The sequence below is a fragment of the Balearica regulorum genome, chromosome 1 (assembly GCF_011004875.1).
Source record: "Balearica regulorum gibbericeps isolate bBalReg1 chromosome 1, bBalReg1.pri, whole genome shotgun sequence".
Taxonomy (NCBI): Eukaryota; Metazoa; Chordata; class Aves; order Gruiformes; family Gruidae; genus Balearica; species Balearica regulorum.
Window position 1 is genome coordinate 8,612,481 of NC_046184.1, and position 14,163 is coordinate 8,626,643.

At 44.6% G+C, this 14,163-nt stretch overlaps 1 protein-coding gene across 2 annotated transcripts in view; it reads left to right on the forward strand.

Moving 5' to 3' along the window:
- ELAPOR2 (endosome-lysosome associated apoptosis and autophagy regulator family member 2) overlaps nt 1–14,163 on the forward strand; it is a 105,952-nt gene that overhangs the window by 43,707 nt on the left and 48,082 nt on the right. The window contains exon 2 of one of the 2 annotated variants that reach the window (XM_075770463.1): nt 9,407–9,527. The exons of the other annotated variant lie outside the window; for it this stretch is intronic. Within the exon in view, the coding sequence (XP_075626578.1) occupies nt 9,407–9,527 (121 nt within the window). The remainder of the gene's footprint in view (nt 1–9,406; nt 9,528–14,163) is intronic. 2 annotated transcript variants of the gene reach the window in all.

A 14,163-nucleotide genomic window follows, 5' to 3' on the forward strand; every position in this document is an offset into this window, starting at 1 on the left:
GTATCCCTAGATACTGTTTTAATTTCCATATTCATTAAACTGTTCTGTGGTGCCAGAGGGAGACCCAAACCCTTGAATAATACAGCTGTGAAAGCTGGGAGAGGAGACACCAGGTGCACTTTCACCATCAGTTTAACCCAGTCTAAGTCTGTGTGGCCATTAGGTCAGTCCTGTTCCCTGCTTTTCTTCCTCTCACCATCTTTCTACCTCGGTCACCCATTGACACTTTCTCCTCTGTGTGCACAGCAGCGGTCACACGACGTGCAATGAACCAGATTAGGGAGCTGTTCTGGCTGAAACTCAGTGAAAAAAAATGACTTTATGATCGATCAGGATCTTCTAAGCTGTACTGCTGACACATGGTGAGAGGAAAAACATGGGTTGGGGCAGGCAAACTGCCCAATATCCCTTATTAACTTCTTAAGCCATCATTGGAGATGCCTCCACACGAATAGTTTGGCTGAAAATAATCTTTTCGAGGGCCGTTTTGCACCATTCTGTATTTGGTATCTCCACCCATGAAATTCAATGGGATGATCTTAGAAGGCAGAATGATCTTTGCTTTCTCTAGAGTTTTACTTGCAAGGATGGCAATGCCCATCCTCTGTTATTTAAAACTTAGGGTGATAAGTACATGAGCTGGTTGACTGTGGCTCATCCTGTTGTCCTTTGAAGTCAATGGATATCTTTTATTGACTTAGCTGGGCAACATATGAGGCCCTGGATGAAAGATCCGCTGTTTTACGGAAGTCTACTTGTCTCTGGAGGTTGCAAAAATAAATAATCCCAGACAATTTCAAAGATGGCTGGGCTAGGGCTACACATTGCTTGTCTGTGAAGTTTTATTTAAAAGAAAAGTAAATTTCTCGCAGTCAAAGGGCTGCTGGCTGACGTGACCTTTTCAGACTGAAAATAGTGACTGAAAGGATAAATAAGATAATGATAATAAAACCTCTCCTAGTCATTACTGCATTGCTGCTGAAAGAGATTTGGCAAAGGCTGAAGAAATGTCAGAGTGAAAAAGCACACCGTCTCTGCTGAAAGATGATTGTGCCTGACCCCGTCGGTGCCTGGTGAGGCTGGTGCAATCTCCACTGATTTCAGCCAGAGTGAGGGTGGCTGAAGGCCAAGAGAAGACACTGCTCAGAGCACAGCCCTCAGGTTTCATGCAAGTGATGTTGTGTCACATGGGAATGCACTGTCCTTAACAAACAAAAAAGTGTAGTATAGTAAATGCAGTTTCTTGGGAGGGCATAGCCAGCCTTTGGTGCCAGCCATGCTCTCTGAATCTCTGTGTATGTTGAAAAGGTACCTTTTAGGCTGCACTTTTCAACAAATAAACCCTTCACCTCCACATATTTCTCCTAGCTCTTCTGCTTAGCTTCCTTGATGATGATTGCTTCATTAGCTGCCTGATGAATGGTCTGTGCACATTATCATCATTTTATCTAGCCGAGTGGGGGTTTTCTAAGAGGTTAGGCAAACTTCTCTCAGGAATCGTTTAGGTACAGGTCCAAGAAGATGGACTAAATGGCTTCTGAAGTTTCCTTCTAGCCCTGCTATCCCTTACTTTAAAAATCATTATTTCTATGACAAGCATCTCTGTGAGGCTCAGTTAAGAGGTGGGTTGGACTAGGAGCTGTTCAGAGGCTGCACCAATGCATTCAAAATTGAAATGGCAGCCCAGCGTGTCGCAGCTGGGTGAAGAGGTACACAGGGAAGGACTTGTCCCACCTAACCTCAGATGCTTGCATGGAAACATGTGTCCAAGCTAGGCTAGCTAGCTCCTCCAGCTCTGGAGGGAGAAATGAGTACAGTTCACGTGCCCTGCTCTGGACATCTGAGATGTGCTAAAAGCACCTCCTCTCTCTGCTGAGCATCATCCATGCTGCAGTATGTTGACCAAGGGCAAAGGAAGTCCTTTGACTGATTGGTATGAGAGCTCAGTACCTTTGTAATTGCCACTGGGACACAATATTCATCCAAACACTCTTCTGTCAGCTGTTTGTTTCTAAACATTGATAAGGCTTGTCTCTGTCCTCCTCCTGCTGATGGAGCTGCTCATGGCTCTCTGAACTTACCCCATCGTTCTGCAGAGATCTGTCCACTGCAGGTCACTCCACTCGCTGGCCTAGGACTAGACATTTGTTTTGATACATTTGGGTTAGAATCCTGGAAATTATGTTTAAACAGGTTATGTAATAACTTACCTAAAATGTCATTTATTCTGATTCCTCACAAATATTGATGATACATTTTTGCTGAATTTTGGCTTACATTCAGTAAACCTCTTCAGTTCATCCTTATTTTGCAGATGGCTTTGGCAGTGTTTCAACCTCAGCTTCTGGTTGTTGAAACCTGGTGCTTGAATTAGGCTCAAGATGCAAATAACCTCATATTCAGAAAGTCTGAATATATGCGGCTGCCTTGTGGGGTTCTAAGTAACGCAATTAGGGCTGGGTTTCTCACTGCCAAAAAAGCCGCAAATGAATTAGGAGTCCGGAAAGAGAAATGTGACAGGATACACATAAATGTCTTTAGGAATTTGGGGATTTAGGAATACAGATGGAAATAATTGAAAGCCTGGCTCAAGTTTTCAGCTGAAAAGTGCTAATATAAGTAATTTCAAAGGAGATTAAAGAGGAACGTGTTCACGTTCAGGAGAGCTGTGGAGCGGGGCATTAGGTCTGAATGAGTGGTGTGATGGAGCCTTGCTGACGGACGGGTCTGCTGCTCATGCATGGGCTGGGGATGATAGGAGCACAGAGAGGAGGCAGGGATATTTACTGATGCCAGAGGATATAATTAAAAATAATGAGTGCAGTAAAAGAGGAGGATGGGCTAGAAGCCTGAAACTAATAAGAAATGGGAACTTGCATCTCCTCTTTCAAAGCCTGAGTTAGGAGAAGTGACTGATAGGCAGCCCTTGAAAGCACTGGAGTAGCCTCAAAGTGTTGAAAGCGTGGTCCCTGAGTGTGCTGACGCCAGAGGCCAGACATGGGGAAACAGCCACGCAGGGAGACTGGCGGGCTTCTACATCTGCGGTCTTTTGGGATATCACGTCTTGGTGTACCAGGGAAGTGAAAATATTGTCTCCATTTCAGTCTGGGGGGATCACAAAAGTTCTCAGTGGGGCTCAACTTGCTTCTTATCTTCTCCTGTTTTCATTCCTTAAAGAGGCTTTTATTTGTGTGTGTGTGTTTTTTTTTTTTTTTAAATTTTTAGAAATACACAGCTAATCCTTGCTGCACATGTAAATATAGATAGCACATGGGTCTGCAAAGATTATGGATGCCCCTTTTGGCAAGCAATATCTTTTAATAGCATTGTGTGCAGTTAATCGGGTTAAGGAAAAGTATCAGTGGAACAAGCAGTGCAAGTTCAGGGAAGGAATAAGTGACAGACCTCTTGAGAGTTGTTGTTTAGTAATATTGTGGCAGGTAGAGTAGAAGCTTTTTTTTTTTTTTGGCTCAGTGATGTCTGTACTTGGAAAACAATACAAGCAGAGCAAGCTGTTAATTTGCAAGAGATTTTTGCTATTATATTTCATAACAGATATGGTAAATGTTTATTACTCTTGGGCTTCATCCATTGTTTTCTGCTCAGATCAAGTGTTCGGTGCATTGGGAACTGGCTGTAAGGGCTTGTGCCCTCTCTGCCCTTCAGTTCTAGTTAAATGGGAAGGGCCACAGGGCATCTCCCATCTAGGTGAAAGGAGGGAATGAAAAGATTGATGCAGAAAAATTGGAAAGGCATTGAAGTGGGTGTTGTTATTTGTCACGGAGAAAGCTCAGTCCTACAGGGGTTGCCTGGGAGAAAGCTCTCCAGTCAATGGAGAGGAAAACGATACTTCTAGAGTTTCAGAAATGCCCTGAAAAGGCATTTACTTTAAGATGACAGGAGCTGTGCTCTGGAAATGCCTGTGTCTGTCAACTGTTGTAAAGGACTGTGAGATGACTCGCTCAGATGTAGAGGTCTGGAGATGTCTAACGCTACATGCACTGGGTCTGGGGACCTGGGGAAGGAGGAGCACTTGGTGCCACTTAAAATCAAGCCAAGGGTTGTATGAGCAGAGGGGCAGTGGAATTGGAGGACACACTGGAGGGGACATGCCTTGCTGAAGTGTTGCTCAGCCAGCTCATGGTGGGCTGGGAGCTGGAGAAGGGCTGCGGGATGGGAGGTGCAGGTGCCCCCAGGGAGCCAGGAGATGTCTGCTGGAGTTTTGCACAGGATGCATGTGAAGGTGGCTGGCCCACACCATCGATCCTGTATTGATGCTTTTTGAACCTCGGACGCTGGACAAATTCTGTTGGTTTTTTCTCCCTCTGGCAGAGCTGTGACCAGTAGACCATCTCTTTGACGTCATGTGCATGCACGAGGGCATCTTTTTTGTACACGATGTCCTTCAAAGAGAGCGTATGTATGTCAGACAGTTTCTTATAACAGCTTTGCATGGTAGTGCGGATGTGATTTCACTAATTTTCCGAGAACAATAAAGCAAAATTCAGCACAGGGTAAAACAAACACACTTGCCTATTTTTGGCGGCATTTTTCAGGTTACTGTTAACCTTTCATTTGAAATTTAATGCTGAGGACTACACATTGATTCTGAGCGGCTTCTTGGAACAGCACCAATTTTCCATTTAGAAAATGGTTTTGGTTTTTTGTAAGCTTAACCTTATATGAGGTATTGTTAATTTTTTCCTAAAAGACAGTTTCCTATGGAAACATACTCTTTGGGTCTGAAATTCAAACCAGTTTTGCCAAAGCCTAGGAATTATGAGCAATAAAATAGGAAATGTTATAGGAAATAACAGCTGAACTGGGGGAGGGACATGTTTAGAATATTAAGGCCAAGCCCAGAGAAGTAATAAAACAGAGTCAGAATTACTGTTAAAATTAAAACAGGCCCATGGCCAAATTTAAAGATACTATATGTCTGTATGATAGTGGGGAAAAAATATTGAAAGCAAAACCAGAGTAATAGCTGGCAACGGATAACATCTGGCAATGGATTTGCCATGAAATTAATTTCAGAGAACTGGTGGGTGAAGAAATTTCTCTGTCAGGGAGGAGAAAAAATCCCAACATAATGCAACGGCATTTTTCAGTGAGAGGCAAAGGTGTTGTAAGTGTCCCAGTGCTGAGGAGACTCCTCTGTCAGCCTTCTATATTTGGAAGTTCAAATTGCTGAGGTAGATTAGAAGTGCAGAGCCCAGTAAGGCAGCGTTAATGGGTGATTTCCAGTGCCTGCATACATCACGTGGTGCTGCAGTCAAGGCGTGCTTCCAGCTCGTAGGGATGGAGCAGAGCTATGCCAGGTGCTGAGGACAGTGTCACTGTGGCTGCTAAGCCAGCTTGAGATGTTGGATCATTTAGCTGAACCAGAGCTCCGTGCACCCACTAGAAGTAGCCAAGCTGGTTAATGTAATGCTGGCCAGGCTGGGTGGAGAATGGATTGAGAGCAGCCCTGACGAGAAGGACTTGGGGGTGTTGGCTGACAAGAAGGTATTGGTGGATTAAAAACTGAATATGAGTTAGCAATGTGTGCTTGCAGCCCAGAAAGCCAAACGCATTCTGGACTGCATCAAGTGTAGCCAGCAGGTCAAGGGAGGTGATTCCGCCCCTCTACTCTGCTCTCCTGAGACCCCACCTGGAGTACTGTGTCCAGCTCTGGGGGCCCCAGTACAGGAGAGACATGGAGCTGTTGGAGCGAGTCCAGAGGAGGCCACGAAGATGATCAGAGGGCTGGAGCACCTCTCCTGTGAGGACAGGCTGAGAGAGTTGGGGTTGTTCAGCCTGGAGAAGAGAAGGCTCTGGGAAGAGCTTATAGAGGGTGTCCCTGCCCATGGCAAGGTGTTTGGAACTAGATGGTCTTTAAGGTCCCTTCCAACCCAAACCAGTCTGTGAGTCTATGATTCTGTGATTCTAAGCGTTGGTAGCTGGAAGATAATTTTGGAGCTATGAGTGTGTGACCAAGGGTAGAAATTAATTTGTGGGGTTTCCATTACAGTCAATTACCAGAGGAACAACCAAGTTCATGGAGTGGTTTTCAGATGTAAATTGAGTTGAAGGTCAGATAGAAAACAAAAAAAATCCTCTTCTTCCATAAGGGAACTGAGCACAGTAGAGAAAAAAGTAATGGAAAGGGACCGTGTAAGAACCCTTGTTCTGCTGTAGAACCTTCTTTGTGAGTCTTGGGACTTTTCTGTGGACACAGGTAGCTGCCCATAGGGATGGGGTGGTCAGACTGAGGGACATCTATTGGGTCCATCTCTCCAGAATCCTCACGTGACTGCTTAAAGCTGGAGAGATTTCCATGGAGGGATGGAAGAGGAGAGATTGAGACCCGATTCTTTTGCCTGAACTTGGAAAAAGAGCAGAAACCTTTTTTTCTTTATAATTTTAGTTACTGTCCTGAGTTTTGAATCTCCGGTGTTAGTTGACAGTCAGGCAACCATTAGAGGGGATATTTCTCCTATGAGGACAGGCTGAGAGAGTTGGGGTTGTTCAGCGTGGAGAAGAGAAGGCTCCGGGGAGGCCTTAGAGCACCTGCCAGTACCTAAAGGGGCTACAGGAAAGCTGGAGAGGGACTGTTTACAAGGGCATGGAGTGATAGGACAAGGGGGAATGGCCTTAAGCTGAAGGAGGGGAGATTTAGATTAGATATTAGGAAGACATTCTTTATGATGAGGGTGGTGAGGCACTGGCACAGGTTGCCCAGAGAAGTTGTGGATGCCCCATCCCTGGCAGTGTTCAAGGCCAGGTTGGATGGGGCTCTGGGCAACCTGGTCTAGTGGAGGGTGTCCCTGCCCATGGCAGGGGGTTGGAACTAGATGGGCTTTGAGGTCCCTTTCAACCCAAACCATTCTGTGATTCTATGATCCTGCACTGCATGTGTCCCTCCCAGCTGCACCACTTCTGAGACCCCCTCTGGCTGCAGAGGAATTGCATGCTGGCTAGACATCCCTGAAGGGTATTTTGAGAGGGTGGTTATGAGAGCAAGACGGATTGTTGACACCAAACTGCTCTGTATAATTTTTTTTGACCTGATATGAAATAGAAAAGAGATCTGAATGAGTCAGATTCAGAACATTTCAATATCCTTTTCTTTGCTTCACTTCAATCTTACATATTTAATTTAATCATTTTTTTTCTCATGTGATATGAGCTATGAGATGGATCTATTATAGATATGTTATTTATGTATTCTGGTTGCCTTATAGGCAGATTTCATACTGAGATGATTCAGGAGTGTTTTTTTCTGTTTCTTGAAGATTGTATAATGAGATGAAAGGGGAAAAATGCATATTTTAATTGCATGTATTTGTAGAGTTGAGAGTGTGGTATATCATATTTCATGTGTGGCTCTGGGTTTGATAGTATCTTCTTATGGCTTGATTTATTTTTGGGACAAATATTTTTCCTTTCCACTGTTTCTAAACCATAGGTTTCTAAACCATAGGTTGATCCACAAAGACATTTATTGAGCCATGAAAATATTAATTCCAGAGAAATCAGATTATTAGTTGCACTTAGATGCAAAATAGCAAAGGCTTTAATGGTGTTTAGGTAGAACTTTATAATCTGAACATCTCTGGAGAGCTATGGTAACAGTAGGAGAAGTATTAAACTCAGTATTGTTTGTTTTTCTATAAGTAAATGAGGAGAAATACAAGTCTTTTCCCTGTAAGTCAGCTGAATATTGGCAGGGATGAACTAATCTATTCCAGAGCCAGCATAGTCCGACCCTTATCCACCTGATTCCCCTTCTTCTGCTCCATCATGTGAGATGTCGGCACTGCAAGGGGTCATAGAATGAGCAGGAAAACATTGACCCCAAAATAATCCTTGTGTGCGCAGAGTACCTCCTCCTAGGCTAGCGTAGCTTAGGGACTGATGTCTGCAGTCATGGTGGCACAGATCTTTAGGAAGGCAGATTTATGCTGCTTCATGGGTGGGTTTTGCTGCAGTGCGAGTGAGATATGCCAGCTAAGGAGCACATCTGCTTGTGCCTTGGGCTGCAGACATGACCACTGCCTTCCCCCTCCCTGGTTCATGGCCAGTCCTGCTAGGAGAAGCCAGCTAAATTGAAAGGAACCAACCAAACTTTATGGATCCACGCCACTACCCTGCCCTAAAGCTGTGTAAACCTCAAGCCTGTGGCTAAAACTGATTCCATTTTCCTCAGTCCCACGATTTTGTGTGTTGTTTTTATGGGCCACGCAGGGCCGTGCAGAGTTGGAGGTGGGGTTCCCCTGGGGAAGTGAAGAAGTCTCTGTCCAAACCAAATGGCTGGTCTCCCTCTGTAGCCAGTAGAGAGAAAGAGGTGTTTCTAGAACATGTGTTATCTCCTTGTACCCTCTGCAGCAAGTGTCTAAAATAGGCATGTGGTCAACATTTTCCCTTTATTGACTGCCAAAGAAGCTGGAGGTGACCTTGCCCATGTGGAGACATCTCATGGAGCTTGCTGGTATTTGTCATATTAATATAGTTCAGTTCCCTCTGAAGGAAGTTATGCACCAATCCTGCCAGCTTCACCCAAACTCTATCTTGATACCAAGCTGGTTCAAGAATGAGATGTTGCTGAGGTTTATTTTAATAGTAAAATTCTGGGCTATGAATTTGGAAACAAAACTACAAAGACAGAAATAAAATGTAACTAGATATGAGTCTAGATTGTATGTAGGTTCTGAATCAATCTTATTAATAAGATAAATAGCTAATATTCTTTCTTAGCTAATGCTAGGAAGTTTCTTATTGCTTTACACTTAGACTGCTCAGGGCTTATCTCGGTCACAGAGACCATGGGGCTGATGTCCCCTCACACCATCATTCTGCCTTGAGGCACTCCTCAGAGCTGACCCTGGATGGCATTTTCAGAGGTATCCCAGCACTGGGTTTATCTTCCCCAATTTGGTCTTCCTCTGAAATCAATGAAGAGGGAAAGGCACTCACAGAAGGTGATTCATCCCATCCATCGTAGACAGCCAGCCTAACATGGGATGACTTGTGCTCTTGCTATGGCTTGCTCCACTGACCAAAAAGAAATCCTGGCTGGCTGCTGTAGATCAGACACCATGATGGCCAGAAGTTTGGGATCAATCCTGCTCCAACAGACTGGGAAAAAAATTCTAGTGGAATCTGTGTCCCAAGTCTCAAGTGCTTTTGCAAATCCCACCCTGTGCCTTAGCATTTGTGCTGCGCAGCATCCGATGTGCTTTGTGCTTGCTCTGTGATGATACACAGTGATCATCAAAGCAGTGAGAGTGCTGCACAGTATGTTCCATGCCAGCTACTTCCTTTCTGGTTTAATTATAACTGAGTTTGCTAATCCCAGTCTTGATTAATGAGCTTAATATGCAAATGTTATGATGAAACTGAAACTCTTTGTAATTGCTTGCAGACAGATTACCACTTCGAGTACACAGAGTGCGACAGCAGTGGCTCCAGATGGAGGGTGGCTGTCCCAAATCCGTCGGTGGAGTGCTCTGGACTACCCGACCCGGTGAAAGGGAAGGAATGCAGTATGTTGACACTTTTCATTTTACAGACCGTTATCAGCTCTTTGTGCTATTTACCCTTGTATCGCTTCTTAGCTCTGTCACTGATGTCCTGAGTGTCCTCGAGTTAGTCCTTCCCCTCCAATCCTTTTTCTTGTCTCTTGGAGCTGTGGAGCAAGGATTGTCTTTGCAGTGTAGTTGTATAGCTCAATATCTGCTACAGGTACCCTTGTATGCTAAGTCACAGACAAGGCAGGTCTATTACAACACCCCTTGAAGAGATGTGATTGCTTGTCTTGAGCTGCCATACTCTTAAGTTCTGCAGCTCTCCTATTCATTCCTACATCTGCAGCTACACCATGCAGCTGTATTGGCCAAAATGGTAACCAGGAGTGACCAAATTATATTTGCATAGTGTCCACATTCTCATTACTTGCATTATTTAGCTAATTAATAAGCTGAATGCATAAGTAATGTATCTGTCTTATTTGCCCAAGTTATTTTCATGATGAAGCTTTTGCATTTTATTTATTTATGTATTTATTTTTAACAACTTGAAGTGTTCTCATATCACTTGGTCCTGCAATTTTTTCAATGTTAAAACACTTCTTTGCATCTGGGGACATAAGTGAACTGCTGCTCTGCAAACACATTTCAACTGCTCCCTCACTCTTTTGTAGCTTCCCAGTCTGAATACTCTTTCCCATCACACCTCCTTGCTCTAGAAATTCTCTTCACAAAAGATCTCAGCAGTGCTTTATTTTCTCAGTAATTTGTACTAGGGGATATAAATTATTGTATCTGAAAAAAGGAGGAACAACAGCAACATCATTTCATAGAATCATAGAATGGTTTGGGTTGGAAGGGACCTTAAAGCCCATCTAGTTCCAACCCCCTGCCATAGGCAGGGACACCCTCCACTAGACCAGGTTGCCCAAAGCCCCATCCAACTTGGCCTTGAACACTTCCAGGGATGGGGCATCCACAGCTTCTCTGGGCAACCTGTGCCAGTGCCTCACCACCCTCATCATAAAGAATGTCTTCCTAATATGTAATCTAAATCTCCCCTCCTTCAGCTTAAGGCCATTCCCCATTGTCCTATCACTCCATGTCCTTGTAAACAGTCCCTCTCCAGCTTTCCTGTAGCCCCTTTAGGTACTGGCAGGCTGCTCTAAGGCCTCCCCGGAGCCTTCTCTTCTCCACGCTGAACAATCCCAACTCTTTCAGCCTGTCCTCATAGGAGAGGTTCTCTAGCCTTCTGATCATCTTTGTGGCCTCCTCTGGACTTGCTCCAACAGGTCCAAGTGTTTCTTGTATTGGGAACCCCAGAGTTGGACGCAGTACTCCAGGTAGGTTCTCACGAGAGTGGAGTAGAGGAGGAGAATCACCTCCCTCGACCTGCTGGTCACACCTCTTTTGATGCAGCCCAGGACGCGGTTGGCTTTCTGGGCTGCAAGCGCACACTGCTGCCTCATGGTGAGCTTCTTGTCCACCAACACCCCCAAGTCCTTCTCCTCAGGGCTTCTCTCAATCCATTCCTCGCCCAGCCTATAGTTGTGCTTGGGATTGTGCTGACTCACGTGCAGGACCTTGCACTTGGGCTTGTTGAACTTCATGCGATTCGCATGGGCCCACCTCTCCAGCCTGTCAAGGTCCCTCTGGATGGCATCCCTTCCCTCCAGTGTGTTGACCACAGCACACAGGTTTGTGTTGCAGCAAACTTGCTGAGGGTGCACTTGATCCCGCTGTCCATGTTGGTGACAAAGATATTAAATAGTGCCTGTCCTAATACCAACCCCTGAGGAATGCCAATCATCACCGGTCTCCACTTGGACCATTGACCGCAACTCTTTGAGTGCGTCCATCCAGTCCGTTCCTTACCAATCAAGTGGTCCATCCATCAAATCCATGTCTCCAATTTGGAGACAAGGATGTTGTGCGGGACAATATCAAATGCTTTGCACACATCCAGTTAGATGACATCAGTTGCTCTTCCCTTGTCCACCAACACTATAACCCTGTGGTAGAAGGCCACCAAATTTGTCAGGCACAATTTGCTTTTAGTGAAGTCATGTTGGCTGTCATCAATCACCTCCTTATTTTCCATGAGTCTGAGCTTAGTTTCCAGGAGGATCTGCTCCATGATGTCGTTGGGCACAGAGGTGAGACTGAATGGCCTGTAGTTCCCTGGGTCTTCCTTTTTTCCCTTCTTAAAAATGGCGGTTACATTTCCCCTTTTCCAGTTATTGGGAACTTCACCAGACTGCCATGACTTCTCAAATATGATGGATAGTGGCTTAGCAACTTCATCCACCAGTGCCCTCTGGACCCATCGATACATCTCATCAGGTCCCATAGACTGTGCACCTTCAGGTTCCTTAGATGGTCTCGAACCTGATCTTCTCCTACAGTGGGTGGCTCTTCATTCTCCCAGTCCCTACCTTTGCCTTCTGTGACTTGGGTGGTGTGGCTAGAGCACTTGCCAGTGAAGACTGAGGCAAAGAAGTCATTGGGTACCTCAGCCTTCTCCATAGCCGGGGTAACCAGGTCTCCAGTTTCCTTCCGTAAAGGACCCACATTTTCCCTAGTTTTCCTTTTATCACTGACATACCTATAGAAGCTTTTGTTGTTGTCCTTGACGTCCCTGGCCAGATGTAACCCTCTCAGGGCTTTAGTTTTCCTAACCCAATCCCTGGCTGCTCAGGCAGTTTCTCTATATGCCTCCCAGGCTACCTGCCCTTGCTTCCACCCTCTGTAGGATTCCTTTTGTGTTTGAGTTTGTCCAGGAGCTCCTTGTTCATGCATGCAGGCCTCCTGGTGTTTTTGCCTGACTTCCTCTTTCAGTTCTACTGTAGCAGAAGTGAGATTTACTCACGTTTGACTCTCCTCCTGTAAAGGTTTATTGTTCATTTCTTTATGACATACATACATTCCAGTGTGAGTCACATATATATTTTCTGTAGCAGCGTTGACCACTGGAAGATGTCTTAATATTTGCAAGCATCATGTGAGAAGTCGCCTGTATCATTGCTGGCATTTGGGTTTATTTTCTAAGGTTTTAAATGTGGAATCTCTGTGTATCCTTAGGATGTGTTTTTCAATTACAGAAATATAGAGCTGGGAAGCACCTCAGGTGATCCCATAATTCATTCTCCAGCCCAAATAGCTATAGTAGCAATGACTTTGTCATTCACAGCTGATGTTTGGCTGGACTGTTTTCAGGGACCTCGGTGATGAAGAGCCCGCAAGCTCTCCAGGTACTTGCTCATCTATTTTCTTCTTTGCATTTTCCCTCTTGTTACAGCTTTTTCTGCTGTTGAATCTCCCTTGTTATACTTCAAGCCTGTTAGTTTTTGCTGTCTGCACTGTAAAGGAGCAGATAGTGTTATCCCTTCTGCTGCACAACCGCTTTTGGTGTACTCTGGAGTACATAGATATGTCATTTTTTCTGATATACACTATTTCTTCTTGAATCTTGTGATAAATGGTTTAAGGTCCAACAACATTACACTCTCTTCAACTTTCTGTTACAGATTTCTACAAATGGTGCACTTCCCTCTTCATCTCCTCTTATTTGTGTGCCTTCCTGGTCTTAAATCAGTTCCAATGAAAATTCAACTGGTTTATAACAATACGTGAATCTCTGGCTTCTCTGTATTTGCACCCTACTAGACAAGGGGAAAACTTTACCTGGTAGATTGGCTGTGATATTATACACCAAAGTGCAGGATTCTGTAAAATACACTGGAAAATTCATCTCAGTAGTTGTCTCTCCTCCTTTTAGTGTTGCTGTTAAGTCCCATGGCAATTCAGCTGGTTTGAGAAGCAATTGGATATTTGACTTTTTTAACTGAACCCTTCGTATCTCATCTCTCTCAACTTTGGGGAGTGCAGCAGTGTTAATGTAGTTCTGTCTTTTTTGTGTGTCTGTAGTAGATTATCTGGCTTCAGGAGATGTCTGGCTGTATTCTGATGGCAAAAGTAATTTTAGATTTCTCATCTCTCAGCCTTTCACCTTTTTCTTTAAGAACAACCGATCTTTCAGGCTGAAAACATGAATCTGTCAACAGCAGTCAATGACTGCAGGAATGTGTAGGGAGCACCCATCCCATTCGGCTTTGCTAACATGGTGGTTTTGACTGCAGAATATTTGAACCAGAGTAGAGTTTGGCTGACGGTCCATTCTTCAGTGGGTGGGATATACTGGAGAGGCAGCTTTTGACAATTATGTGCCCTCCAGCTCTAGAGTTTGCACGTGGGTGTCTGTTGTTGATGATGAGTTGTATTGAAAATGCTGACAGACATCTCCTTCCTGACTTGTCATATTCTCTGACCTGGTGGCTTCTGTGTCATCTGTCAACACAGCAGCTGGACCAAGGATGTCTTATACTAAGAGCACAAATTTCTGTAGCCTGAGGAAAATGAAAGGTTCTGTATTTGGGGCTGCTATAACTCACATTCTCAGTCGATCGTGTACAGTGAGATTTGTGCTACAGATTTGGCCAGGGGTTGCATACGCATCTCACCAAGTAATTAATGGCTCCTTGAGATGCCTTCCTTTTGTCATAGGACTAGTGTTGTTTTATCCCAAGGCCTATCAAGAAATACCATAACTATGCCATGTCCTTTGAGATGAGTCTTTCTGGACATTCTACAAATT